The sequence below is a fragment of the Strix aluco genome, chromosome 19 (genome assembly GCF_031877795.1).
Source record: "Strix aluco isolate bStrAlu1 chromosome 19, bStrAlu1.hap1, whole genome shotgun sequence".
Lineage (NCBI taxonomy): Eukaryota > Metazoa > Chordata > Aves > Strigiformes > Strigidae > Strix > Strix aluco.
The window spans coordinates 8,436,272-8,463,638 of NC_133949.1; the positions used below are offsets into that span (position 1 = coordinate 8,436,272).

At 42.9% G+C, this 27,367-nt stretch overlaps 1 protein-coding gene across 1 annotated transcript; it reads left to right on the forward strand.

The window, feature by feature from the left end:
• The first annotated feature begins 1,496 nt into the window (after positions 1-1,496).
• On the forward strand, positions 1,497-20,861 carry HSD3B7 (hydroxy-delta-5-steroid dehydrogenase, 3 beta- and steroid delta-isomerase 7). Its single transcript, XM_074845112.1, is given in 8 exon segments — positions 1,497-1,644; positions 5,430-5,585; positions 8,457-8,565; positions 12,775-12,874; positions 13,757-13,919; positions 14,920-15,373; positions 15,961-17,060; positions 19,783-20,861. Coding segments are annotated over 6 exon segments (1,116 nt in total). The 3' UTR covers positions 15,360-15,373; positions 15,961-17,060; positions 19,783-20,861.
• Positions 20,862-27,367: the final 6,506 nt, after the last annotated feature.

Sequence of the window (27,367 nt, forward strand, 5' to 3'; positions counted from 1 at the left end):
AGTAAGAACAGCTCTGACAATATTATTTTCTACATTCACGCAGTTGGAATTGCTCTCCACATTTCAGCCTGTTGTATGTGACCAGGGAAGGGCTACCAGGAGCACCCCTACACCCGTGCAGCCTGAATCAGCATCTGTAACCCGTGCTCACAGACTGGGGAAGTGGGGATGGGGAATGCAGTGATCCTGATATGGGACCAAACTAATCCTGAGCTTCCCAAGCAACACTGTGGCCAGAAGGGCAACTACTATGCTGTACAAATTATAAAGAAAAAGTAAGCAGGGAGATTACATTACCCTATTTATCATTGCTACCTCTTAGGACATTGTGTCTACAGTTCACCAAAACCAGTGACAAGTTGGTTCAAAGATGGATTGGGAAATATTTGACTACTGCAGACTTAAAGAAATAATTTGCTTGGCATCAAAGAGGGACTGGTAGCTGATCAGGCCTGACTTAGTTATCTCTGAAACTCTTTATGAGAGAGGCAGAGAGAGAAACTGCTGTGCCAGAGGGCAGGTTTCCCCACGCAGCACCCTTCTCCCAGTCCCGCCTTAGGACAGGATCAAGCACCCTTAGGCAAAGCCAATCCTTTTGTTTGTTTGTTTTTTGTCCACATGACAAACTGGATAGCACACATCCTTTGCAGCCTAGCAAGGAAAAAGTATATGAGCCACTATCTGACAGATAAAATAACAAGAGTGCACTCCTTTAATGATGATGATAATTAACCATTGTAACAATTTGCCAGAGGATGTGGTAGAGCTTTTACTACTAGACATTTTTGATATTATGAGAGGACTTTCTCCCCCTACAGAAGCATGTGTGTGTGTATGGATATATTCCAACTCAAAGAATTCATTCAGGAGAGCCATACCAGATAATCAAACGGGCAGCATCAGTGATCATAAAGTTGCAATGACCATTCCTGGCCCTGCCTGCACTGTGCACAGTACAGCTCAGCACTGGAGACATGTGCTGCTATACGCCATCTGTACAAATTCACTAGTGCATGGGAACAAGATCTTTGTAGCTTCACACTAAAAGGTGGCTGCCCTAAGCACATCTCTAGGACACACCATCTTTGTGCAGCACCCAGAGCTATAACTTACAACCCGATCCGTGGGAAAGGGCTGTCCAGAGTGGAAAACTTCTGGCATCAAAAGTTTGGACTGAGACTGGCCACATACCAAGGCAAGCTGGAGGTGCCCCGCTGATCATGGGCTACTGTGGCAGAAGGGAAAGGCTGAGTCAGAGAGCCCAGAATTGGCCTGTATGTATCATTGGTATGTCTGTGGCAGCACTTGTGTAACTGTGCCAATGAAAACCTGATTTATATATAACCAGATGGAGTTAATGTCCCACCAGTAACTTTATATGACAGTTAAACTTTAGACTTAGTTCAGAAAATATATTGGCTGGGAGAAAACAGCACATGATAGGATCTTGGCAACAACCTTCTCTCTACTCCTCAACCACAAAAACATCTTCAGAAATGGATAGAGCCTGGGTCTACCTGGTGACAGGAGGATGTGGTTTTATTGGGGAGAAGATAGTAGAGGTCCTGTCTCAAAAAGACTACATCAAAGAAGTCAGAGTCTTTGGTTCAGTAGCAAGAGAAGAAGTAGAAAAATTCACCACAGGTAAGAAAAGGACATTATCTTCTATTTAGTGACCCTAACCCTCCCTTTCAAGACATCTGGTATTATGTTGGAGATGCCACAGTTACAGGCATGGGGAGGAACCTGGATTAAACAGACTGCATGAAGAATAACTTCCAGCTCAGAGAGGTTTTTCAGCATAGGACTAAGTCAAAGCAAAAAGATCCATAGTGTGTAACCCCAAGAGATATATCACAAGGAGGATCTAAGTCCCCACTCAGGGATCAGTTGTAAGGAGCAACATGCACACTGAGCACCTGACCTGGGAACTTGGCTAACTGGTTGCTTCTGCTCAACCAGTCTGACTAACAGCAAAGGGACAAAACCCATGCGCCTGAACTGCTCCAACCAGTTACCAATTCTGAGAAACATAACCAAAAACCCTTGACAATAATAGAATCAAGCTCAGCATTTGCTGCAGATATTGTGAAATAAATTACTGAAATAATTGAGAGAAATCTATAGTAAGTAGCCTTACTGTGCTGCGCATAAAAAAGGAAGTCTTGGTAAACACGCTCAAAAATACTAAATTAATCCATTTGATCATATCCTGAGAGCTGCCTTCTGATGTTTCACCAGGGTTGATTACAGTGAGATATGCTGGGGAAAAACAACCTGTTTTACTGGATTTGAGAATACCCACACCAAACAAGCCAATGCAGATCATGGTGCTCTGCACAGTTAATGGTGGGCTGGGTCCCCCTCTCTCCAACTGCCCAAACCTTCAGCCTGCTTCGAAGGAGAGGAAACAATGATAAGGGAGATCCTATCTGTCAGGAGATATCAATAGAAAGGAGATACACTTAAAGCAAATTAAAAGACTCCCAGGGAAATATCACTATCAGAAACTGTCCCTAGGCAGATGAACTCACCAGACTGGTTTTCCCCAGGCTTCAGGTAGCCAATTGCCCTAAGAGCATCATCCATAACTGAAGAAAAAACTGTTTGAGCCTTAAGGAGGTGCCGTAATCTCTGCTCCAGGAGAGATCTGTGGCCTAACACCACAGAAAATCATAGAAAAATGAGGCAGAAGCAGCCCTGAGAGGCCACCCCAACCCCTATCCCTCTGCCCCAAGGCAGAATCAGGTTGGCCACGACCTTCCTGACAGATGTTTTTCTGTACTGTCCCCAGGCCACCTCAGGCAGCCAATTTCTGCACCGTCAAGCCATTGATGTTGGTACAGTATAATCTGCAATTCAAGTCCTTGATTTCTCATCTAACCTTACAGGTAGAATAGGTTAATACTGTCATTCTTTTAGAATAATTGTCATGATCTGAAAACCAGCCCCCCTTTCCTCTCCACACTGTTTTCTCCTTTAGTCTAAAACAACTCTTGTGCACTCCTCTCTCCTCCACAGCTCACGTTTTCTGTATCTCAGGGTTTTGGCACTGCTCTTTTCTGGGAGAGTGGCACCAAGGTTAGGACAGAGAGGCCAGCTGTGGCCTTCTCAGTGCTGAGTAAAGCTGATGGATTTATTTCTTCTGTCCTGCAAACTATTCTCCTATTTGTACCTGTCAGTACAATTATGCCTTTTCCATAGTTGCAAGACCCTGCTGACAGTCAATAACTCCTGAGCTGCCCTGGCCCAATTTAATTCTTTCATGAAGATCCACTGCCTCTTCCCTACTAAGCCCAACAACGTCTCTTTATTCCTATCTAATTTCACCTTTTTTTCCCCAGACTCTATTAGTTGCGTTCAGCTCATACCCTAATCCTCTAAGGTACTTCGAGTCCCTCCCAGTCTGATGTTATCTGCTGATTTAATGAACAAATCTGCCAGATTCTTGATGAAAACAATAAAAAAGACTCAAATACAGCAATAAGCCCTGGAGAGCCCCAGGGCAGCCACCTACCACAGCTGGCAATTCCCTGGGAACTGTAATTCAGCCAGTTTTGTGCTCACCCTAATGTGGCTTACTTAGACCATCTTTTACTGACTTGCTTATGAGAATGACACAGAGTTTCTAAAGCCCTTCTAAAATCAAGATAGATGACATCGACCTGTTCCACAATATCCGTACAGCCTGTTAACTTGTCATAAGAACAAAGGAGATTTATCTGACTTGATTTGTTCTTGACAAATCCATGTCAGCTGCTTCTAGTCTCCTTACTATCCTGCAGGTGCTCACACACATGTTGTCTAAGTGTGTGTTCCTGAATTTCCTGGGGTTGAAATTAAGCTGTTCTGTAATTTCCTGGCTCTTCTTTACCTCCTTTCTAAGGACAGGTGTTTCATTTGCTCTACTACAGTCTTCCAGTGCCTCCAAAAGTTCTCCAAAGTAGCTGATAATGCAATAAAGCTGCGGTTACATCCATCACCTCTTTAGTAGCCCTGGATAAAGCTCATCAGGCCTTATCACTTTAAAAATTTCTCATGGTTGCCTTGTATCCTCCCTGGTTTTGGCTGAGGTCTCATCATTCTCTTGCTGGTCTTAATTGCACCAGCTGCCTTAAGACAGGTGATGCAAAAGAGACTATTTAACACTTCAGCCTGAGTAGTTACAGGCTTTCCCTCACCACTAAGTAGCAGCAAAATTCTCCCCACCATGAGGTTGCTAATGCTCTGCTCCACCTTTCAGCAGCAGCATCCTTCTCTGCACTCCAGTCCTCCAGGCAAGTGTATTACCTATGTGGATAATGCCTTCTTTCTTTTTCCCCCTCTATTCTTACTGAAACAACTCTATGCTTTAATATTTAATTAATTTAATGTTAAAATTCCTATGAGCTAGTCCACCAAATCTTGGTTATGCTAATTAAGAAATCAGCATGACCCTTTTGTAAAACTTCTGCCTCTTCCTACATCCTTGTCCTGGTAGTTGTTCACTGAGTGTTTCCATGTCATAACACTTCCACGACTGGAGTCACAGACCCTTCCCTGAGCTGTGCACGTGTCTGATCCTTCAGAAATCACTGCCCCGGTCCCTGGCTGCATGGGGCTCTCCAGGAAGCTGCCAGCCCAGGGCAGAGGACACATCTCCTTCCCAAAACAACGCTGCGACTGCTACTACTGTCTGGCTTATTGCAAAATCCCCAAGCAGTACAGCTTCCTAACCCAGCTTCCTGTTGGCCTATTCCCAACTACAGGAAAAGAAAAAGGGAAAAATCCTACTTAAATTTTACAACACTGTCTCAAAGCAAGAAAATTAGCAGTAGATGCCAACAGTAGCCATCTATGGAACTGCTCTTCTGAGGCAGAGGGCAGGGGAAAAAAAACCCTCTGAATGGCTCAAAGGGCAGAATTTCCTCTGAAACTTTTTAACCTGTTACATTATTTCCCCTTCCCATCTACAGTATTTGCAGTTTCAATAAAGCTCTGTGCAATGCCCCTTGAACTTGCCTGGTGTTATTCCCAGCAAGGTCTAAAAATTTTCTGTCTGAAAGAAATTGTCCAGCACAGCTTCACCCATTCACATGCACTGGAGCAACTCCTGTAACCAGCTGCAGCTCTGGCCAACACTCTCCTGTTCTTGCTCAGCACTGTCCTTGGACAATGACAGACACAGCTATTCTGACCCACAGTTGATGCAAACTGGCAAAGTGCTGTGCTGAATTAAACCAGATGCAGATCTGGTTCCTTGGGGTTCAAAAGCAGGGATGTGTTTTCCCCTGGTGTGATGTATTCAAATGGCATAGCCATTAGTGTGCTTCAGCTTGGCCTGCAGAGAAGAAAGCTTTCCAAGCAGGATCCTCATTCTGCAAGAAGGTGAGGATGCTGATTTGGTCTTTTTTTCCCCCTGCATCTATGGTTATATTATTTTTCTCCAGCTACCACTCATGTGACAATGATGAAAGGAGACATTTGAGACTACAATCTGCTCCTTGCTGCCATGTGGGGAGTTCACGTGGTTATTCACACAGCTGCTATTGTGGGCTATAGAAACACTGTGCCCTTTTGGGAAATGAGAGCTGTCAATGTTGGGGGTAAGCTCTTTAAAACAAGCAATTAAACACAGCCTTAAATTCACACACCTTGGTGTAGTCATACAAGAGGCTATGACAAACCTATCCTCTCTGATTTAGTGCTCCCTTGTCCCCTGAATTTCACACACATCGCTCTACTACAAGATGAGAAAGGTGCCAGGACCTTTCCTTTGCAGGGGGAAGTTTCTGCCATTGCCCCTCTGTCCTTGCTCAGGGCAGGCCATGCTGCTCCTCTCCACTGATAAAGGTTCATCTTAGAATGAACCCAGTTATTACCCAGTTATTCTGATCAAGGGTATAACTTTCACTAATAGTACTGAGGTGATTCAGAACATGCCTATAGTGGTAAGAAACCATTTTGTATGTGACAAGGACAACAATTAAAAGTTAACCCCTGTTCTAGATAGCTTATAGCTTTCCCAGGCCTTTCCAGGGAAAAAAGCCCTACAATGCGTACCAGCACAAGACTATACCAGTTGAACTGCATCCACACTGTAAGGGAGTGATGGTATTTTATAGTCAGAGTTCACAACTATTATGTATCTACAAGCCATGCATAAGTGAAAGCTGCACGTTGTCTTCCCATCACCAAGACCTGATTTCATGTTAGGTGCAAGATCTGCTTAAAGAAAACTTGTTCATAAATCTAGGAAATAAGCACAGGCTATAAAAATAATGAAATCCCTATTACAGCAGCAATTCCAATGGCACCTCAGGCTGTTAGCTACTAAAATAGTTGTTAACCACAAGGAAGGAATTTTATATATTTTTTATATACATATATCTCAAACTCAATTACTGCTTACTGCTTCTACTATTTGCTGATACATTCAAGGGCAACATTTAAATTCCATCCTTCTTTTCATTGCTGTAGTTGTTTTCAAAACCAGATGCTTTTAAGAGCCTGTGTTGTGCATGTGTACTGAGAATATTCAGAGCCTGAGGGTTTCTGCTACCTATTAATGGCTTTGTGAGATCTTCCTCTTCATTGTCTGCTTGCTATGAGCAAGGTACTTCAGTGTATGAGGTTTTTACAGATAGCAGTGAACAGCGGGCAGCTCCCCTATTCAGCAAACCAAACCTCTCGCAGATGTTTGCGACATTCCCAGAAAACCGCACACACGCAAAGATTTTTCCAATGTGACTGAATGCCTCTTTGAGGAGCACAGTTTGAGATGTCTTAACAGATGCCTGATTTTCATACAAACTGTTCTGCATTTCTGCCTCCCCTTGGACGGCTTCATGTCCCTAAAGGCTGCTGCCCTCACTAGGACTGCTCAAAATCTTGAATTGAGAGATTAGTCTAAAGTTTTCTATTAAAATCATAGAAGGTAAAAGAATAAAAAGGAACTAATAATTTGATATCTGCTCTAGACTTAATGGAAAAAAATAGGGTCAGGACAGGTCAACTATATAATCCTCTAGCTGGTTCCTCTGTGTAACTCAGGCCACAGAAATTCATCCAATTAGTGCCTTAAGCCCAACAATTTGTGGCTAAATTGGACTATGGCTTTTCAAAAGACTTGTTGCCTAGAATTAAGGACTGCAAGTTAATGGGCTATCTATCATGTCTTTCAGGCAAGCCATAACAATGTTGAAGAGTATTAGTGTGGCCATGGTTAATTACCATTTCTGGCAAAAATTTGCATCTTCTGTTTTGATTCTCTCCTGTTTCAACCACTGGTTGCTGAATCCTGTTGTCGTCTTGTTGACTAAATTGAAGAGCCCTCTTCTACAAGAATTATTTTTTTCTATCTAGTCACTTAAAGACTTTTTAATCTGCTTCTTGTTAAGATGAATGAATTTTAACTCAGCTGTTTCCAGCAATGTTTCTCATCAGGGGTTCTCAGTTAAATTTACATGCTGTGATAGGCTCGTGGAGAAGCAAATGGATTATTTTCCACCAGGTCTTCATATAGACTCATGCCCTCTGAAATTATCCTAAACTCAGGATTTCCTTGATAATTTCAGACTTTGCCCTAACAACAACAAAGAAATCACAAGCCCTCCCAGACAAGATCTGCAGCAAGGCTCAAGGGCAGAGCCTGATTAGCCAGTATAAATAGTATGGAGATTTCTGGAAACCAACCCTATGAGTGGCTTCCTTTTAAGATCTGCCTTATCAGGTTTGAAGGCCCTCAGTATGCAACCATAGTTATGCTGTTGTCATTGAGGTTCTCGTAGAATCAACTTGAACCAAATCACAATGAATGCAAAAACCATTCCTGGAAAAGTCATAAATCATTTAAACCCACCCCCTCCCCGTAAACCCCCAAAACCAACCAACCAAAACACACACACACACTGACCCACAGGTTCAGCCAGAACAATCTTTCTTAAACCAAACCGTGCTTCAGATTCATGCAGACTTGTAAGTTGCCCCCATGATTTAATTTAAAATTCTGCGTCTACCAGGAGGCTGTTGCAATGATTTTCACCCTATAGTCACCCTGCAGAACTTCTGCAGAGCAATATATTCAACTAAAACAACAATCCAGAAGGCTGCAATTCACCATTTGACAGTCTGCCCATGAATCAAAAAAAGGCAGAAAACATGGAGCTTTGCTCTGCTGAGCTGTCAGCTTCCTTTATGTTAGCAACTATTAAGTCCCACTGAAGTCAGTTGTCAATAGCCATAGAGGTTAAGCCACATTATAGCTACAGATGTAACTGCTACTCTCACGTTATAAACCATCCATGCCTGTGCAAACACATCTGAGGAACTTGACCTGTGGCTTTACAGCTTTTCAGCCATAAAAAAGATGGATCTGTTCCAAGTCAGAATCCCAAGCCTGGAAATCTTTTTTTGACTTCCATAACAGGAACCAAGGCAAGGTGGTTAACATTTGTTCTTCCCAACCTGCCCCACAGGTACTGAAAATGTGTTAAAGGCCTGCTGTATCCTGAACATCCCATATGTTGTCTACACAAGCTCCATTGCTGCAGTGGAACCCAATACTTTGCACGAGCCCATGTTCAGGTGAGGCTAAGCAAATCTCCATTACTCTGGAACTCCAATTAAACAGCAATGAAATTGCAACCAGATGGAGATTTTTGCCGTGGTGACAAAGGAGAAGATATGTGTTCCTCTTCCTGTCAATTTGTCTTCTCTTTCTTGAAAATCCTGCTTTGCTGCTTTTCACTTTCAAGAACCATACCTTTCCTATCCTAAACTTGACCAGTAGTGGAAACCACTGATGGCAAGAGTTGGCTGAGAGATGTATGACCCAACTGCATCTTCAGGCTGTCTCCCATATGTATGTCCCTGCTCCTCTAAGCCCTAAAATCAGTTTCAGATAAGTTCTCAGATGCTTAAGGTTTGTGATAAGTTGTGTCAAGTTGTATCCTGCTGTTGGGTCAGAGTTTTTGCTCTCCCCCCACACTGAGTCAATCCAAAGGACAGGTGATGCTCTACTGTTACCAACCCACTTTCCCTCCTTGTTTTAGCTCCACAGTGAATTGCTAGCAAGCCTGTACTCATCTCCTATTATTAAATGTGGTCAAATGTATACAGATTATTTTAGCACTATTTCAGAAGAAAATTAGTTGGTCACACAGTCTTAGGGGACAGATGCATTTGGCGTGAAGTTGCCCTGCAGTATTCATGTGTAGTTACACTCTCTGTGACCTGGATCTGACCTGTATATCACACCCTTCTATCCCTCAGAATCCTTTTTCTTGGCAACACGCTTATGAGGGCTAATTCCTGGGCTTTATACACTTTGGGACATTATGCTCAACCCATCTCTTTGTATACGGCTCCTATGAGACTGACCCACAGACCTAGAAGAAGCAGGAGAGCTTTAGAAAACCTCCTGCGACAAAGGTGGGATTTGGAGCAATGCAAAGACAGAGGTCAAAATTACTGTTTGGAGGGGTTTTGATATCCAGAACTGACTTTCACTATCAGTTGACACTCCTGCTCACAACTCAGCATCTGGATACCTTTTCTATGCATGTGGCAACAGTGCTTGCACCTTGAGAACTGGGTGGATATTTCTGAAGACCAGGAGCTGAAGTTTTAGGTTAAATTTGAAGTCAGGTAGAGACAGCTGCAGTCTGATACTTACCACTGTAAGGTTCCTTGCTGATTTCAAGCATGGTTGTAGCCACACAGACTGCTCAAACCATGGAAACTTGTGTGCAGGGAGAACTGGCTCAAAGTCAAGTTTTGTCTCTACAAGCAGCCAGCCTAGACACAGCTGGCTTCAATCATTTGGCTCTAGAAATTTGCACCCAGCTAGAAAAGGCTAAGACATAACTTAAAATGACCTACAAGCCTAAATTTCATACTCACAAGTAAGCTAAGGCATAACCCAGTTGTTTTGAAAAGTGTTTAAGCACTCAAATCTGTAGAATAGATGTCTGATTTAGGGAAAAAAAACCATGAGAGCAATGAACCTCAATCCATTTGGGACCACGAGCACTATAGGCATTGTGTCACTGAAAAGCTATGGGATTTGGTCATTAGCATATCGAAATAATTTCTAAAAATGAATGTAGATACAGGCACATCCTTGTTAGTATTTTAGTCCTGTGACCTAAGAGGTGCATGTGAACAGATGCCTTGAAAAAATCTACCCCAAATCTTGCCTGAGAGGACAGTCCTTTGGCTTGTAATGATGGCACCAATGGGTGCAAGCAAAAACCCATCTGGGGTGATGCTTAGAGAGTTACACATGAACATCCTCTGCCCACCAACTCCCAATCCTTCCCCATCACAAATGCAAATAAAACCACCACCTAGAGCTTTTAACTCATTTTGCAGAACACACTCAGGTTCTCCCATGATGCTGGGAGAAAGCTGGAGAGAGCGGTCCTCATTCTCCAGTGATTTTGCTTTTAAACTAAAGGAATTACATAATGCAAAATGAGACAAGGGTCAGACCACCAGTAAAAAATTACACCACTTGTCTCATAGGGAGCCCAGCGGTGACTGGAAGGCAACGTAATATGGCTCTGTTTTCATGACAGGTGATATGGCTTTCCCCTTCCTCCACTTCTCATCTCCCTCATCCCCACCCAATCTGTTCCGCTCTTCTCCCTCACAGTCCATGATCCTGCCTGCCTGCCTTTTTCTTTTTCTCTTCCCCCTTCTCCATCATTCCTCATATAATTTTATTTAACTCACTTTTACATGCTTGGGAATTGACACAGACAAAGCATGATTAGTCTCTGGACAGGGTGATGGGTGCAGGGATAATGCTCACACCTCAGCATCCGACAATAATAGAAAATGCCTCTGTCAGTCTCAATCCCTCTGAGACAGCCACTGCTGAGATACCTTCTGACAATGCTGCTCCAGTCTTATTAGTGTTCAGTTATCTGTGATCGTTTTGAAAAGCAAGAGCATTATGCTGAGCTCTTTGTTACTACCAGGCTTCAGAAGGGGTGGGGGAAGGCAAACATGAGCAGAGCTCTGCAGACCAGGAACAGCAGGCAGGTTTGCCCCCTCTGTGAAGCTGCTGCTTTTTAAAAGCTTTGTAAGGCAAAAAATAAATTTGGATTAAAAAACCCAAAGTAATTAAAACTAGAACTTTTAGATAACCTCCCTAATTGTTTTAGGCCTCTCCTGGGCTTGCAACAAATCATGCACAATCAATCTTTTGTCTTGCTTGTTTTCTGGTTTGTCTTTTGCTCATCACCCATAAACACAGGAAAGGGGCGGAGGGTTTTGTGATAAAAGCCCATGGTGTGCGAGGAGGCTGTATTTCTGATGCTCCTAATTTATTTCTCTTGCTCCTAATTTATTTCTGTTGCTGAAGCACAAGAAGGCCCTGATCTCAGCTGGGATATCTGACACACAAGATACTAGATTGCTGAGCAGGCAAGAGAAAAGCAACAGTATTATCCACGTTTTACACATGGAGATCTGAGCATACAAAAGAGTAAGCAAGTTGCCCAAGGTCAAACAGGGAGCCCGAATCAGAGCTTGTTCTCCTGAGGCCCAGTGTTTGACAAAAAGATCTTTGCTGCAGATTTGCTGCATGAACTCGTCACAGGTCACTTAACCCTTCCAAAAGGTGCATCCAAACCCCATCTGCAAAAGAAGCATGATAATTCTTCATTACCCTGTGTGGAAGTACCCCATGCCTGGCAGAGTCTGGTGTTTGCCTAGGGTGAATTTTTCTAGGACAGCAAAATAGAGTAAATTAATTTTAAAATGTAAAGAAAGACTCCTGCAGCATGCAGAGGGAGAAAGAGCTCCCATACTAGTCATGGCAGTAGGAGAGCAAGTGGCCACAGGGTATTCATGCATGGTCCTTCCCAGTGCTTCAAACAACTTTTCTTCACTCCCTCGCTCCTCCAGAGACCACTGAATCTGCTTAACTGAATCCTGCAATGGACTAATGTTGATCTAGAACCACAAAATGCCAGCACCCTGGTGGGGAATAGAGCTGCTTTCTTGTTTCTCCTTGGAATTATTTCAGGGCCTGTGAGGCCAGTTACATGTTAGATCCCATGGGCTTTCCTCCTTGCAGCTGTAAGTTAGGAGGCTGAGGAGCAGCTTATCATTCATAGTACCAACCAAGTATCCACAGCATGGCTGTGAGCCCTGCTTGCACTTAATCATGGGTCCGCTTCTTTGCTCTTCCCCTTGAGCATAATTTGATAAGGGAGATGAAGGAATAATCCCAGCACAAACCTGCTAATTGCATGTCTTCCAAGAGATCACTAGCAGCTCTATCACATCACCAGCAAATGTCTCCCAACTCTAATCAGCTCTGTGAGAAAATCAAGCAGCAGCTTCTCCTTTTAGTTTATGGCTCATGAGAGGCTTTTCTCTACCTCTAATGAAAAAATGAAGTAGGATTGCTCTCATTTTCCTGCCCTCCATTTTGTGCTCCTTCCACCTTGTTCAGCCACTTATGAGTTGCTTAAAAATGTAACTCCACTGCCTTATAATTTGCCTGACAGACTTTTAATTGCTTCAATCACACTACTAGACAAGAACAAATCCAGCTATCAGAAATAAAATCATTACCCTCATGCAAACCTGCCTATGAACACCCAGAACCACCTGGTATTTCTTGAGGCCTTATTTCTTGCAAACTGCAGCATGGACTCAGATTCATATAACTCACAACCAGTGGTAAGTCCCTGGAGAGCAGGGATTGCAGAGTAAATCACGCTGTGACAAATGTCTCCAAGCCCATGGTCGCTCCCTGCCTCTCACAATCTATTTCAGAGAAAATGAGGACACCAAATACAGTGGAGAAGTGGAGCTGCCTTATGGGAAGACAAAGGCCATGGCAGAAAAACTTGTATTAGAAGCCAGTGGAAAAAAGGTACAAAAGTCAATGGTAGCACCTGTGGTATTACAGCACAGGATGGGTAGGAGAGAGATGGTTAGAAAGACCCCACAACTCATATCTAAGTGTGTAGCCAACTGCTGCCTTGACATGATGCAGAAACCACATCGCCCTAAGTTTACCAAAGCCTGATATTCCCACATCATCAAGAAGTTGCCAAACTCTTGAAAGATCAAAGGGTGCTGCCCTTTGAGCCCTTACTTTAACTCCAACAGGAGTATGACTTTGGAAAGAGCTGTCTTAAATTAGGGCCTAAGAAACCAGGTTCACCTAGTTCACACTGCATAAAGGTATAATTTTCAGACGTGCCTGAGTGATTTAAGAATCAAAAATATTAGTGTACCCAGAGTGAGCCACCTACGTAAGCTAGTTGCCTAGTATTTTTAGACTCCGAGTGCAGTCAGCTGACAGATGAGTTCTAGAGGACAAAGCAGAATATAAGAACGAGACTTCTGTCCTAAATCAGTGCCTGGAGCCTCTCTCTCTCCCAGTTACAGTGTGAGGCCAGCCAGCTTAGCTGGCTTTCTCTGGTACCTGATTTTGGTTGTTGCAAATACTTGTTTATACATCACAACTGCAGAAGAGTTAATGCCACTAGCACCCTCCATCCAACATCTCTCAGTGAGCACCACATGGGTGCAGGTGTGTTAGGAAGAAAAAAAAAAAAATCAAACCGAGCCTCTCCTTGTATTTTTAGGGACACAAACCAGGCCCTAAATGTCCAGAGCACCTCTGCAAATGTTGACTCCTCTAGCCCAATATTCCCAGCTTTTGGTTTTATCTGGCAAACCCAATATCACTGCAGGAGATTTCATCTCTGAACCCACTACTCACTAACATCCGTCCCTGATTTTACAGCTGAGCAACGGTGGTAAACTCACAACCCGTATCATCCGTGCAAACACAGTGTATGGGGAGAAAACAATGTTTCTTCAAGAGTTGTATTTGCTTGCCGAAGCCAGGAACGATCTGTTGAACTACCTGGAGCCTGAAAACACAGAGCATAATTACACATACGTGGGTGAGTGAATGATTGACCTCTTTGCATGTGGTACTACCACACTGTTTTAGTCACAGGGGATTTTACATAGCTGAACCATAATCTTCCAAGACAGAGGTGAGTATGGTGAATGAGCACAAATATTTTTATAACCACAAAACTTAGACTGGCTAAAAGAATTTTTAAAACGGTTATTTACATTCTACTGTTTTCCCTGGAAAGGGTTTTCTTTTTTCCCCTCAACATAGGGAAAAAGTTGTTTAGAAAACTGAAAAAAGTCAGCAGAAAAAAGTATAGAGATCTAACCTTCCTTCTTCTAGGTAAATGTTTCAAGGGATATATGGGGGGAGAGAGAGAGAAATTCAGACAGTATTTTTAAAATGTTTTTAGTTTGAAAAGACAATTTCTTCTTCATTAGAAGAAATTAAACTAACACTACTTGTAAAATTCCTTGCAAAAAAGGCTGTACTACATAACTGATTTTAGCAAGCACAAGAAACCACTCACAAAACCTACAGAAAGAGTTTGTTGTGGTGTTGAATGCATTTCAGGGAAGTATAACTCACCATTAAATCATGCAGTTATTTCTGTGCAGCACACTTCTATGTCTTTTTCCAAAAGTGCAGATAACAGTAGTTTGAAAATGCTGTTAGAGAAGAATCAGGCCTAGATAAATCAAGTGACTTCTTCAAAGGCTCACAGCAGAGCCAGGAGTAAAACCCTCGAGCACTGCCTCCCATTCATCCTGCTCTCACTACAAAACACTGCCCTTTCACTTCACGTGAACCAGTATCACAAGGCACATTAATTGTCCAGCTCAAAGGGGAGACCAAAGGTTTAAAGGATCTTGGAGGTCTGGATTAACTACTCAGTCTCTCTACAGTACAGCTGAATAACACGATGAGTGCTTTTGCTACTTCACAGCACTGAAGCTGGCAGATCCAATGTACTCATTCTACAGTAAACAGGAAAATTTATCTCCTCCTGAATACCTGTTTCTCTCCCCCTCTTATTTCTCCAGGGAATGTTGCATGGATGCATGTTCTTGCAGCAAGGAACTTGCAGTTGAAACCAGATTTACTTGCAGAACAAGTGTGTTACTCCTATGATGACACTCCAACAAGGAAAGGTTTTCTGATCAGGCATCAGCTGTTGTCCTCTGTGAACCCCTCAGTGAGACTAGGCTCACACATCCCTTACTGGAAAATGTGGTTAATGATACAATTGCACAGGATAATCAGGGTCATTCTGTACCCTTTCTGGAAGCCACAGCCTTTCCTAAACTTGTCTTTACTGAACACTGTAGTCACCACCTTCTCCTATGAGACAGACAAAGCCTCCAGGTATTTTGGGTACAAACCTCTCTTCACCTGGAAAGAAAGCAAGCACAGAACTGCGCAGTGGTTGGAAGCAGCTGCAGGGAACCTGGAACGACCCCAGCTTCATGAAAAGAACAGCTAAGCAGCATGTTTGGGGTAAGGAGAGAGCTTATCACCCCAGCTGTGTGCACACAGATGCAGGGCTTGCTGGACTCGGTCATTCCCACGGTGCCACCACTGCGCGGGGATCACTTGTGGGAACGAGACAGGTTCAGATGAGAGACAGTGCACAGCAAACACCTTTTTGATAAAATTAGTTAACCACTTTTGTTCCACAGCCTGATGAGCTTCCATCTCTTTCCATACTCAGCAAATGGATCTCTCCCTTGCCACAGTCTTGGGCAGCTGGTGGGATGGCTGTACCTGGATCAGACACTCAAGAGGTCTTCAGCGATAATTTTGGGGAAGACAAGGAAAGCTCATTAAGTTTTAGGGTTTAATACAAGGAAAAAAATAACTCCCTTTTTGAGAGCTACCTTTTTCAAGGTGCTTCGTGTTATTCTTAATGTGTGGAATATCGTATCTGTTTTGAAATATTATCCCTATAAAAAGAAACTTCCACTCTCTTGTGCAAAGAGTGTATAGGCTGACTTACTTTCTAATTGTTTGGATGGATAACTGATGTCTACAAGCCTAGAAGTGGAATTCGTATAGTTTGTAACTCAAAATCTCTTACCTTGCAGCACTCCAGCAGCAAAGCAAAACAGATTAAAGCCCACATTCAGCTGCTGCACTGGCAGACAGCAACTTTAGTGAAGGCCTGAGGGGCTGTGTTTATGCTAAATAACGTCTGAACTTCAGGAGGAAGAGGTCATTTCAACTCATTCCAAGGCACTGGACCTACAGAGTCCATCTGGGAGCAGTATTTCACAGATGATATTTTCCTAACACAGTCAAGACAGGCACTTCCAAAAGATTCACAACAAAAAATGGTTTGTATCAGTTTATCAGCTCCTCTGTTTTTGAGACACACAGAAAGACTGGTAAGCCTACAGTAAGCACAATAGAGATTTCAGTTTTCACTTGAGCTTGGAGGAATGGGATATTTTTACAACACTGGTTCAAATCTAAAATCAATTCTATTGGTATCATACTTCTGTGTTCTGTAAATATGTACCCATCTCCGGAGTTTTCCTACAGTAAAAGTGTACACATGTACAAATAAAAGCTTATTTTAATTACAAGTGCCTTAATCCTCCTGGAAAAAGCAAGTTTCAGCATGGCATCCTTGATAGAAATAATCAAAATTCACTTCTTATTAGTCACAGTAATTACCCAGGAAGGGAAGCAAAGCAATACAGTGTGAGTTGCCAAGTTAACTTTACCAAAATTCACACTCACAAGATAATTCTTTGCAAAATAAGCTTACAAATCAAAAATAATTTGCTCTGGTAATTCATTAATAATTTAATATAATAAATAAATTTTGGGGAAATTATTGCAATTTGATCATAAAGAATTTGGGAAGGTGAAGTGTGTGAGTTATCAGTTCTCTACTTTTTTTTTCTCCTACCGTTTGTGCTGGGAGGTTTTTAAAAACGGGAGTAGTAAGATTGCTGAGTTTTCTATTTCACTAAAAACTCTTTTTGCAGTTTTTTCCCATTATTCAAATGGTAGTTGACAGCTTGCTAAGAATCTGACAAAGAAACACACACCCAATTTCTCATGCACGTTGCCAGAGTATCGCCACAGGACAACAACATTGACCTCAACAGGTTTTGAAACCTTGGTTTTATCTTGCCGGAAAAGAGCCACTGGGTGGAGCTGCAAGTCTGTGAGACAGGTACCCTCTCCTCATGAGTTCAAGTGTTGCAACCGCTTTTGCTTTAGCTGGTTTTTAAAAGAATGGAAAGACCTGCCCAGACAGCGAGGCTGAGGGATGGGGCGGGGGTATCTGACCATCCGGGTCTGTGCTTAGTCTGTGGCATTTGGAGTTTTGGACTTCCCTCGGCTGGCTGGATGCAGTCATCACCTTATCTTCATGTAGTCATGTCATCAAGGAGACTGAGGAAATTATTTTTCCACTTGAACTCATTAGAAAAGAATAAAAGTTTGCTTTCTGTTTTTAAAAGCAGAATTAAATAAGGCACTCTGAGCTTTGATAAAACTTGCTTAAGTACAAGAGCTGATGCTTTCAGTCCCTTTCAGAGCCCTTGGTATATTCCCTTGTGGGATTTGGAGGTGCTGAAGATATCAGATGGGACAGCTGTCAAGGCCCAATACTATCCTAGAGATCAATGCTTTATAAGCTCACCTGCTTTCAGAAACCTTGCTTGGGAACCTCATTATGCTTTTGTTCCTGACCTGCTCATCATCACCTACAATTTTGATGCTTATCAGGATGCAGATGACATGAAGGATAAGGAACGGGGATTTTTAAAGGTAGTTAAGTGCAGGATTTTTCAAAAGTATCTGAGTTAGTTGGCTGCTTAGCTTTTTTTGTACCTACCCATCTCCCAAACTTTGACAAAAGCAAGTAGAGGATTCCCTTTCCCTGCTCATGGTAGAAGTGGGGGAAAAAGTTAGACAGCAAAGCCGCTGTGCTCTTTTCCAAAAAGATGAGTAAGCTTCCTTTGGCTGCCCTGCATTTTGGCTCCTCCAAGCTAATGCTGCTGCAGACTTCCTGTTAGATCCTTGATTTTATCAGATTATAACTTGTTTTCTCCTGGCAATGCTTTAATTCTTTCTACTGCACTGGGTTGTCATTGGCTTTTCTTTTCAGGGTCTCAGCCCTATTATATAACAGCAGCACCAAAAAAAGAGAAAAGAAAAATATTTCAGATCTGTTTCTACTTCTGGAGAGGAGCCTTTGTGCACAATTACTCATCCAAGAGATTCAGCAGGTATAACTGCTTCCCCCAGGGGCTCCATTATATAATTGGATTTCAGCCATACAAATTAAATCCTATCTTACCCCTTAGTTAAGCCAGGCAGTAAGTATTTAATGCTAATATCCCTGACAACTATTGCAGGGAGAAGCAGAGACGAAGCACAGAGGAGACAGATGCATGCATTCTCTATAGGAGGAGGGAGGATGAGCAAGGAGTGCATTGACAGAAAGACAACTGCTATATTTTAAACATGGCTAAACTTCCCCAGCATGAGCCATGGCATCTGCTGGAGTTGTCGCCTGAGCTGGAACATGGTTCTCCCTTCGTTTTCCATGTGTGCACTGAGCATTCACCCCCCAACACACACACACACACACACACACACACACACTTCAAAGAGCCACATGCCTAACCCTGTTTGAGTTTCTATGGAATTCTCTGTTCTTGTGCAATGTCTGAAGGAAGCAAGTTTAGTAATATTAAAACTCAAGCCAAACACACGAACAAGAGAAGAATCCCCAAATTAAAAGGAAAATCTCAACGGAGTTACTCATTCATCTGCATTTTCTGTTGCGCTCTGTCTTCTCCCGGCATGTTTCTTTTAGACAAAGCCCTCTGGGCAGAGACCATCTCTTTTGGTGTCTGGTACATCAGTCACATAGTTAGTACATAGTAATAAAGGAAAATAGATTCATGGTAGGAGTTAAACCAGTCAGTCTGGTACTGTAATTGGAACATAATCTCATATTGACAGTATTTAACACAGGATGCGCAAGGAACAGATGGCAGCAAGCCAGGCCTCAATCGTTCTGCAAATATTGGAAAGTTGTTTTCCAAGTCCAGCTCCTGAACCTCATCGCCGATGTCGGAAGCTTTGCTTCCCCAATGGGCCTAGATCCACTCACTAATCCTGGTTAAAGCCCAACACACCCCTGTGCTCCTGAGTTTGCAGACAACCTGGCTAGCGGTGTTTCTGTTGCTATCTTACAAATGCTTAAACAGAGATTTGAAAAAGCATCAAGGGCAAAAGTCTGTGACAGCCATTGGTACAAACACTCCCAAACCTCTTGAGCCTCTCCCTTACAGACCGAGATCTTGCCTGTGACACAAGACACAAACCCATGTGCCCTTGCAGAGTCAGAGATACCCACCAGCGTATCAGTCTGCTGCTTCTTTCACCTCTAAATTCTTCAGCCATACAATTAACTCAACGGGGCATACTGGTGTCACAGAGCTGTTCCTTTCTCTAAGCCTAAAATGCTGAGCTAAAGCAGGTTAAAGGAGAGGAAGCACATTTATGTCCAAAATGCATCTTATGGTATGGAGTGAGATGGTGTTAAGTGCAGACACAAACTCAGCTCAGGGTATGGGAGAAGTATACCACGCTTCTTATACCTGCTACAGGAAGTTTAAATTGATTTTTCTCTATTTCAGCAATTAATTCCCATTAATCAACTTACTGTACAATGCTGCACTATAATTCACAAGTTTTATGTATTATATGAATAAAATTGCACATATATTTTTATGTGATTTTCATTTAATTGAATTCCAAGGAGATTTATCTGCTGGGTTATTAATAAATCTTAATATGGCCTATAACACTCAATTGATATTTAATTAACCTGCAATAACTGCCTTGTAAAATGTAAATTAAATGCTTTATTTTTCCAGGCATATAACCTTAAATCAAGTTCTTCATTCTACCAGCAAAGCAAAAAGGAGTGGGGAAAAAACAAGATTGCAGGCAACCAAACTTTAGACCTGAAAATATCTGATGTTTAAAGAGGTTCAAACTGGAAACTGGATCCATGCTCTGTAACCAAGTTCTTCTCCTGAGGAAGTACTTTTCCACTGTCTCCCCACCTTTAAAGATCACAAGAATCTGTGTGGATTTAGATGAAACATCAAAATCTCAGGAGGCTTGAAGAGAAGTGAGAAGCACCCATTATTAATAATAAGGTTGCAAATTCCCATAGGTATTGTGGTATTTGGCATTTTTCTTAAAGCCTTGGCTCCTACAGTCACATTATCAAATGAGAATGTCAATTTTCATTTAAAAATAATAAAAAAGAAAATATGTTAAAGCCCTTTGATAGGGGAAGAAGTTTGCAAACCTGAATGTCAAAGGCATGAGAACTAAGAGACAAAAATACGTAAAATTTGATCCTTATCTTTAAAAGTATCAGAACTTTTTGAGACCTGAGATGTTTGAAAACTGGGAGGTGGCAACAAATGATCAAAACAGCCTTTACAAGAAAAGATGAGAACAGTCCAAATTATATTTTAAGATCAAACTGTTCTCCTCCCCCTCCTGTAGCAATTTACATAGATCTACATTAAATACTGCAAACTGCAACAACTACTTCTGATTTCAAAAGTAGCATAGCTAGCTACCTTTGCAGAGTGATTTGAAAACTTGAATAGAGTATGACTGTCTAAAATTGATAAGCCTATAAGGTTTTACTGTCATAGCATCTAAACTTAGTATATCTTTCTTTTTTTAATGCATGGAGTGGCCAATCTGTCTTACAATATTTTATTAAATAGGGTATTTCCACCAAAGGACAGTAACCCTTACTGTCTGTAATCTGTCTGCATTAGATCACTTTAAAAGGTATTAAATGAAAATCAAAAGTTAAATGTACCATGGATTTTAAAGGTGTCACGGCATGGAAGAATAAAAATGAAGAGAATGGATTCTGACTTGCAATGAATGAACAGAAATAAATCCAGATCTTCTGTAATGGAAAGCCTGTTCTCTCTTGCTGTTCAGCCTCTCCAGTCACTCATTCACCACCCCGCTTGCATAAACTACAGCCAGTGAACCCCACTCAGCCTAACCAAGTGCAGTAATTCTGCTCAGGAGCTCATGAGGCCGAGGGATTCTTAAATGGCTCCAGCGTGCCATGTAGCAGGAGGGTACGTGATCCTGCCATCCCGTTGTTACTCAAGGGCTCGCATGAATTGCATTGCTTAGAAAAGCATTGCTGACTAGCCCAAATTTTGCCACTCTCACACTTTGCAAGCAGCTTCACTGCTTCAGAAGAGGAGTACCCGGAGCGGGGAGTCAGCAGATGCAAGTGGCCTCATGCTCGCAGTAATTGACTGGAATTTTGCAGACCTGGGTTTAATCCCCAGTTCCAGTGTGGACTCACTGGGTAATTTACAGCAGGTTTCTTCCCCTCTCTCTCTCTCTCCGCATTTTATGATTTTGGCAATTGATCAGAATTAGCCTCCTCTCCTTCTCTTACCTTTCATCTTTTTAATGGAGAAGAACGTATCCCATAAACGTGCTGCGTCGGATCTGCTGTCAGCCATTGCTTGGGGGGGAGCTGAGCCCAGCATGAGTCTGCAGACCACAGCTCCTTCCCAGGACAGTTGCATTTTACTCTACTGGATAAACACTGACACGGTAGATTTTTTTTTTTCACTCAAAGTGGGTTTCTAATTGAGCTGAATGTAGCACAGCTCTCATTAAGGACTGACCATGACTGACAGTTTACATTTACTTGGGTAGCACTTTTTATCAGGCAAAGTCCTGCACCAGGAAGAGACACAAGAGTCCTATTTACCCACAGACTACTCCTAACGATGCTCCTGGGAATTAAATCACAACACGAGGAACAAATGTAACGGATCAAAAACTGGGGGGCTGCAAGTTCCCAAAAGTGCTTAGGACTTAGGACCTGACAGGCTCCCCACAGAAATTTTACTACTGAGTTTAATAAAAGCAGAAGTAGGCCAAGTGTAGGACTACTGGTGGCCCCTGTGTGAACAGCCCGTCTCTCAGGGATGTAAGAGCAGACCCACCATTGCTTGAATTACTGCTCTCTGCTCTGCCCACCAGACAACAATCTATATGACTATCCTATAGTCACACTCATGTCTAGCCCTAGTCCTAAACCCCTTCATGACCATACCATCCTCCTCTTAAATCCCAGCTCTGATCTCCTTTCCTTTGAGTGACACAGCAGGCTAAATATTCCTGACAATTCCACAATGCTCAAAGTCACCCTTTGTACAGGGCTCTCATGGCATCAGCCTCAGTGGGAATGGAGGGAACTCACCTGCTTGGCAGACACATCTGATAGAAAACCTGTTTCACAGCAAGTAACCAAGAAGCAAAGCGTCTACAGTCCTGATTCCACCAGGAGTAATCCCACTTACTTATACATAGATAGGTACTGACTATGGGGGATCCTTAACAGAAGACAGACACAGTACTTGCAAGCTCTGCCTTTCTCAAAATTCACATCTGGAAATGAGCAATTGAGCAAGAACCAGCCCCACGAGACACCTCTAAATCAGCCCATCTTAATATTGGGCACATGCACTTAACTCACACGTTGCTGTGCATTCAAATGATTAATGGTTCAATAAAAAACTCACATAGCATTGTACAGCAGTACTGTAGCACATCACCTAGATCAATACACACGCCTTGCCCCAGGAGAAGAACTGGGATTTTTAAACCAAAGAGAATTAGGTGCCTGACTTCTATTACATTTCAAAGGGATTTAGAAGCTCTGCACTCTCTCAGAAACCTCACCAGACTACCTCAGAGGCTGTACACATGCTTGACATGACACCAGATAATGTTTGTGGGCTACAGCATAAATGGGGATTACTGCCTCTGAAAAGAAGGACTTGCTGAAGTGGCTGCGGTTTAAGGAAGGATTTGAAAGGGGAGAGAAGTACAGAGGGAAGCTGTTCTAGACAGTAAGTCACATAAGAGAAGGCTTAAAAACAGAGAGCAGGCGGAAATGAAGGGATCTGAAAAGGAAGGGATTTGGGATAAATGAGAGGAGGAGGAGGAGAAACGTCAGCTAGTAGCAAGATTACACAGGGCAATGTGTGAGCTCCTTCAGTCCTTCTTCACGGGGTGACTGGAGTAATGGGAAAGATGCACCAGTGAGCTTCCGGGCTGGCTGCAGGAGAAAAAAGAGCAACCACACAGTCATGGTGGGAATAGAGGGAATTTGGTGAAATTACAACCTAGCTTGCTCAGATCACAGAGTAACTGATTGTGGTAACTTGTTACAGGCAACTTGAGCAAATACATGGATCAAAATACAGCCACTGGGCATCCCAGCAGAGAGTGAGCACCACGGCACAGGTCAGAAGAGGAATGGTGTAGGGAGGAGCAGGAAGCTGAGAGATGGTGCAGCTACGCCCCAAAGCAGCACTGGTGGACTATAATGGTGTAAGACCAGACTGAATTAAACAGGACTGGCTCTATTCATGGATTTTCCTGCACTAGTTTGCACTGGTTATCACAGATAAGCCACATTAATGCAACTCTCTTATGATGTTGGGAAACCTCAATAATGGAAATTAACTGCTCTGTATGGACGGATGAATGGAAGTTACACAACCACTGCCCTATTTCCGAGAAGCACAGCAATGTTGAGTGGGTGCAGCCAAATTTAATAGCTGTTATCAAAATCAAGGAAAGGACCTACATTTAAAAGGTAACCAGGAGAAAAGCAAGGACTTGGTAGTATTGCACAACCACAACAACTCTGGACGCACACCAACAGTAACTCCAATGCTGGAACAAGGTACCAGCTTAGTGATTTGACATGCAGCCAAGGGGCTTACAAAATATCTCCAAACAGTTAATGCAAATCCATATTACTAGGTCTATTAACGGCCTGTCATTGCCTGTCTGCAGATCACTATTTTGTGCCAGCAAACTCTAGATTTCCTTAATCAGTTATCCTTAACTGACATTTCTAGCACCGGTGGGATTCCATAAGGTCCTAAAATCAGGAGGACCAATCTCGTTTCCACCCACTGAATCACCATAAATATCAGACTCACCATTCCTCCACTCTCTGGCCTCAGTTTCGTTTTTCATATACCATGGACAAGGTCTTGTACCTTCACTGTAGCCACAAGAGTTTTGTGTCTGTTTTCAGACCTGGACATGAGTTGAGTAACTCAAACAGACCTGTTATTTTGATTTTCTTATTGACTCAATTAAAATTTTAAACTGATTCTTACATCTTTCACACACATAACAAAATGATCAAAAGCCATTTACAGCTGGTTTTAAACATGCGCTAGACTTTACTGAAACCTGGTATTTCTGCCCCATTTGCAGAGGACTTGGCAGGGAGGACAGGAGAAGGACTGCATTTCCCTTGTCTCAGTTCCCTTGTCTGTTAAAATGAAACCTAAAATACTCCCCTCCATTTTGGATCAATGTCACATAACCTCATTTCCTCAGCTTAAGAAAAAGCCTTAGATTTTATATGTTGCACTAAAATATGTCAGCACTGTTAGGTTAATAAACAGCGCTAAATCAAAACCAGGCCCCAGTTCATAGATCATGTGAGCTATGTCAAACACGGGGAGTGATACCATAGAAGAGATGTAATGGACAGCCTCCTTAGCCTGGTTTTTATGGCTGTGAAAGAGAAAAACCTGGTGTTCAGTCGCTTTTCATTCACCAGAGGCTGTCACACAATCTCTCACAGCTTTTTGGGTTATGTTTATTTTTCCTGGGGTTCCCAAGAGCCCTACCTTCTGATCCCCTTGCAAAACCTCCTATGTGACTACCTAAAGGACTAAACCCCGAGTATACAGCCAAAACTTGAAGCTTTTACTGCACATTAGACCAGATCCTTATCTGATAAATCAGAATATCCCCCACCAATTTACACCCACAGAGGAAATCAATTTCACAATTCAGAGGAACAAAGATTTGATTTTCTTCTCCACGTTGACTCTTCCTATGCAGCGACTATGTTAAAGCCAAGAAACTTGTCTCCCTCTCATTTGCCAGTAGGACATCCCAGCAGCTTCTAGGGCTGTAATTCAGCACCTATGGCCACCCTGGCCTGGCAGCAATTCCCCCTCACCATAACGACGAGGCCACACTGCAATTCCTATAGGGCTACTGGTGAAATTAAAGGAATGAATGCCATCAGGCAATAGCCTCCTCAGAGACTCTCCTTGTTAGCAGCACCTCCTAACCAGCATCCTTGATTTTTGGGGAAAACAATCAGGAATGTGTCTTAGAAGCTATCACACATGCTCATTCATTTGGAACTCCCATGCTCCTGATGACCAGCATGAGTAGACAAGCTCTGAGGCCTCCAAACAGTCATTTACTGTCCCTCATACCTGAAACATGAGTGACTACTGTGTACCTTTAGAGATTAATAGTGAAAATGCTCCTCTCTCACTCACTGCTGGAAAGAAAATGTTTTTGGAAAGCTGTTCGTGCCATTTGATAGTGTCCAGTTTTTCCACTGAGAAAAGCAAAACCTGAAACCCACACAATGGCTCAGTTTTTCCCTTGGCAAAACCCAGCAAAACATTGCTCAGCATATATATACACCTCTTGATGCTGCTTCTGAAATCTATCACGGATTAACGCAGTGATGCCAGCAGCAGCCAGAGCAAGGCACAATCCAAGGCCACCTGAGTGAGGTCTGCAGGTGAATACTTGAGGCCATGGCAAAAATCACACAGTTTTGGTCCAGCTATAAATAGTTGCAACGTTGCAGTACGTTGACATCCCACTGGAACCCCCACCTCTGGCAAGGAGAGAGGGAGTGCCACCACATTGCAAGAAGTCATCCCTGTCATTCACAACTGAAAAACAGACACCTAAAAGTTGGTTTAAGTTCAAACTTTCAGCCTCCGCTGCACTCAATAGAGAGAGAAATTGGCACCTACGAAGGGCTATTCATCCCATCCCAAGATAGCTATCTGAGATGGGTAGGGTGAATTGATGTTGGAGGTGCCAGTATCTTTCGACAGGGACTATAAAAGGAGCCTAGATTATTATCTTGGACTAGACACCTAACTTTTAAGCAGAGTCAATTAAGGTGAATCTTCACTGAACTGAAATCGGTGGTGGTTTTGCCTGTGCCTTCTGTGGGGCCAGGTTTTCACCACGGCAATCTGAATAGATTAGAAAAGAAAAACAGAAAAGGGAAACACATCTATAAGGGAATGAAATGTTTATTTCCCCCTATTCACTTAGAGCAATTGAGATATAAAGAGATTAGGGGAATTCTTCACAGATACGAAGTGGGCTTATTCTGAACAAGAAAGGAGGCTTTGGAGTCTGCATGAACAACTTGAGCTATCAGCCACCCTGCCTTCCTCCCAGAAAAAGCATCATGCAAATTTTAGGAGGAAGGAATCGCGGTAGACATGCCATCTGGGAGGATGATGGACAACAAGCTGACTAGGAATAAATAGCAAAATATAATAAATTCTGAACCATGCCAACAGCAACTGTTGTGCTATGAATTAACAGTGCTATTAAATGTTTACGCACACACTTCTGTCAGCACCTGTCAGCATTTATGCAATACATACGTTGGCAAATCTGTATTACGTTATTTCTTGCAACTGATCTGCATTAATACTGCCCGTGCACATGTTCAAGCAAATTGCTACACTTTTTTTTTGACCTATCCATGTGCAAAAGGTGCAGCAGTTCACAGTATTTTATGCCTATGCAGCAAATTATGGGTTTATGTGCCAGGCAGCAGAGCAAGGCTGGGGGATAGGGGGCAGCAAAGGAAAAAGAAAGAGGAGCGGGGAAGAACAAGGGACCTGGAAAGCCCCCGGCCAGGGCAGGAGGATGCCCAGGGAGACGGTAGTGGCCTGAGGGCAAAGCTGGGTTCACCCCAAACCAGGCTAGAGAAGGAGCGTCACACAATAAGCCTTCCTGAGCAGGAATAAAGGCTGGGGGTGGAAAGGAAGCCCCCAAATACAGCCCTAATTGCAATAGAAATAGAAAGGGGAAATAATTTGGCCAAGGCTCATGTTAAAATCACGCTGCAGAGAAGAGAGTTATGCTATAGCCAGTAAGATGGACTGCAGTTCTCCCTGTGCCCAGGTACTTAAATCAACTTTCCTCCTTTGATTCCTTTTGCTCTTTCCTCCCTTCCCCCAGCCCTGAGTGCAGTAGCTGGGGTGGAGGAGATAAAAATGTATAATTAAGGGAGTTGCCACTTGCTAAAGCTGGAGACCGCTCCAGCAAAAGACAGGGTTTGTGGTGACAGAGCTAAATCTGGGACCCACCAATTGCTGCTAATGATGAGAGCCTGCGGTTACTGTGCCACCCAGGCAGAATCGGTGGAAAGACAAGCTTGTTATTGCAAAAGGAGCATTTGTGCCCCACCTCTCCTCTGTGCAAGCGGATTTCTGAGGCTTACAAACACAGGACGTTTGCAGGGCTTTGGGACAGCTGCGCAGATGCCGGCAGAGCAGTGGGAACCGAAACGAG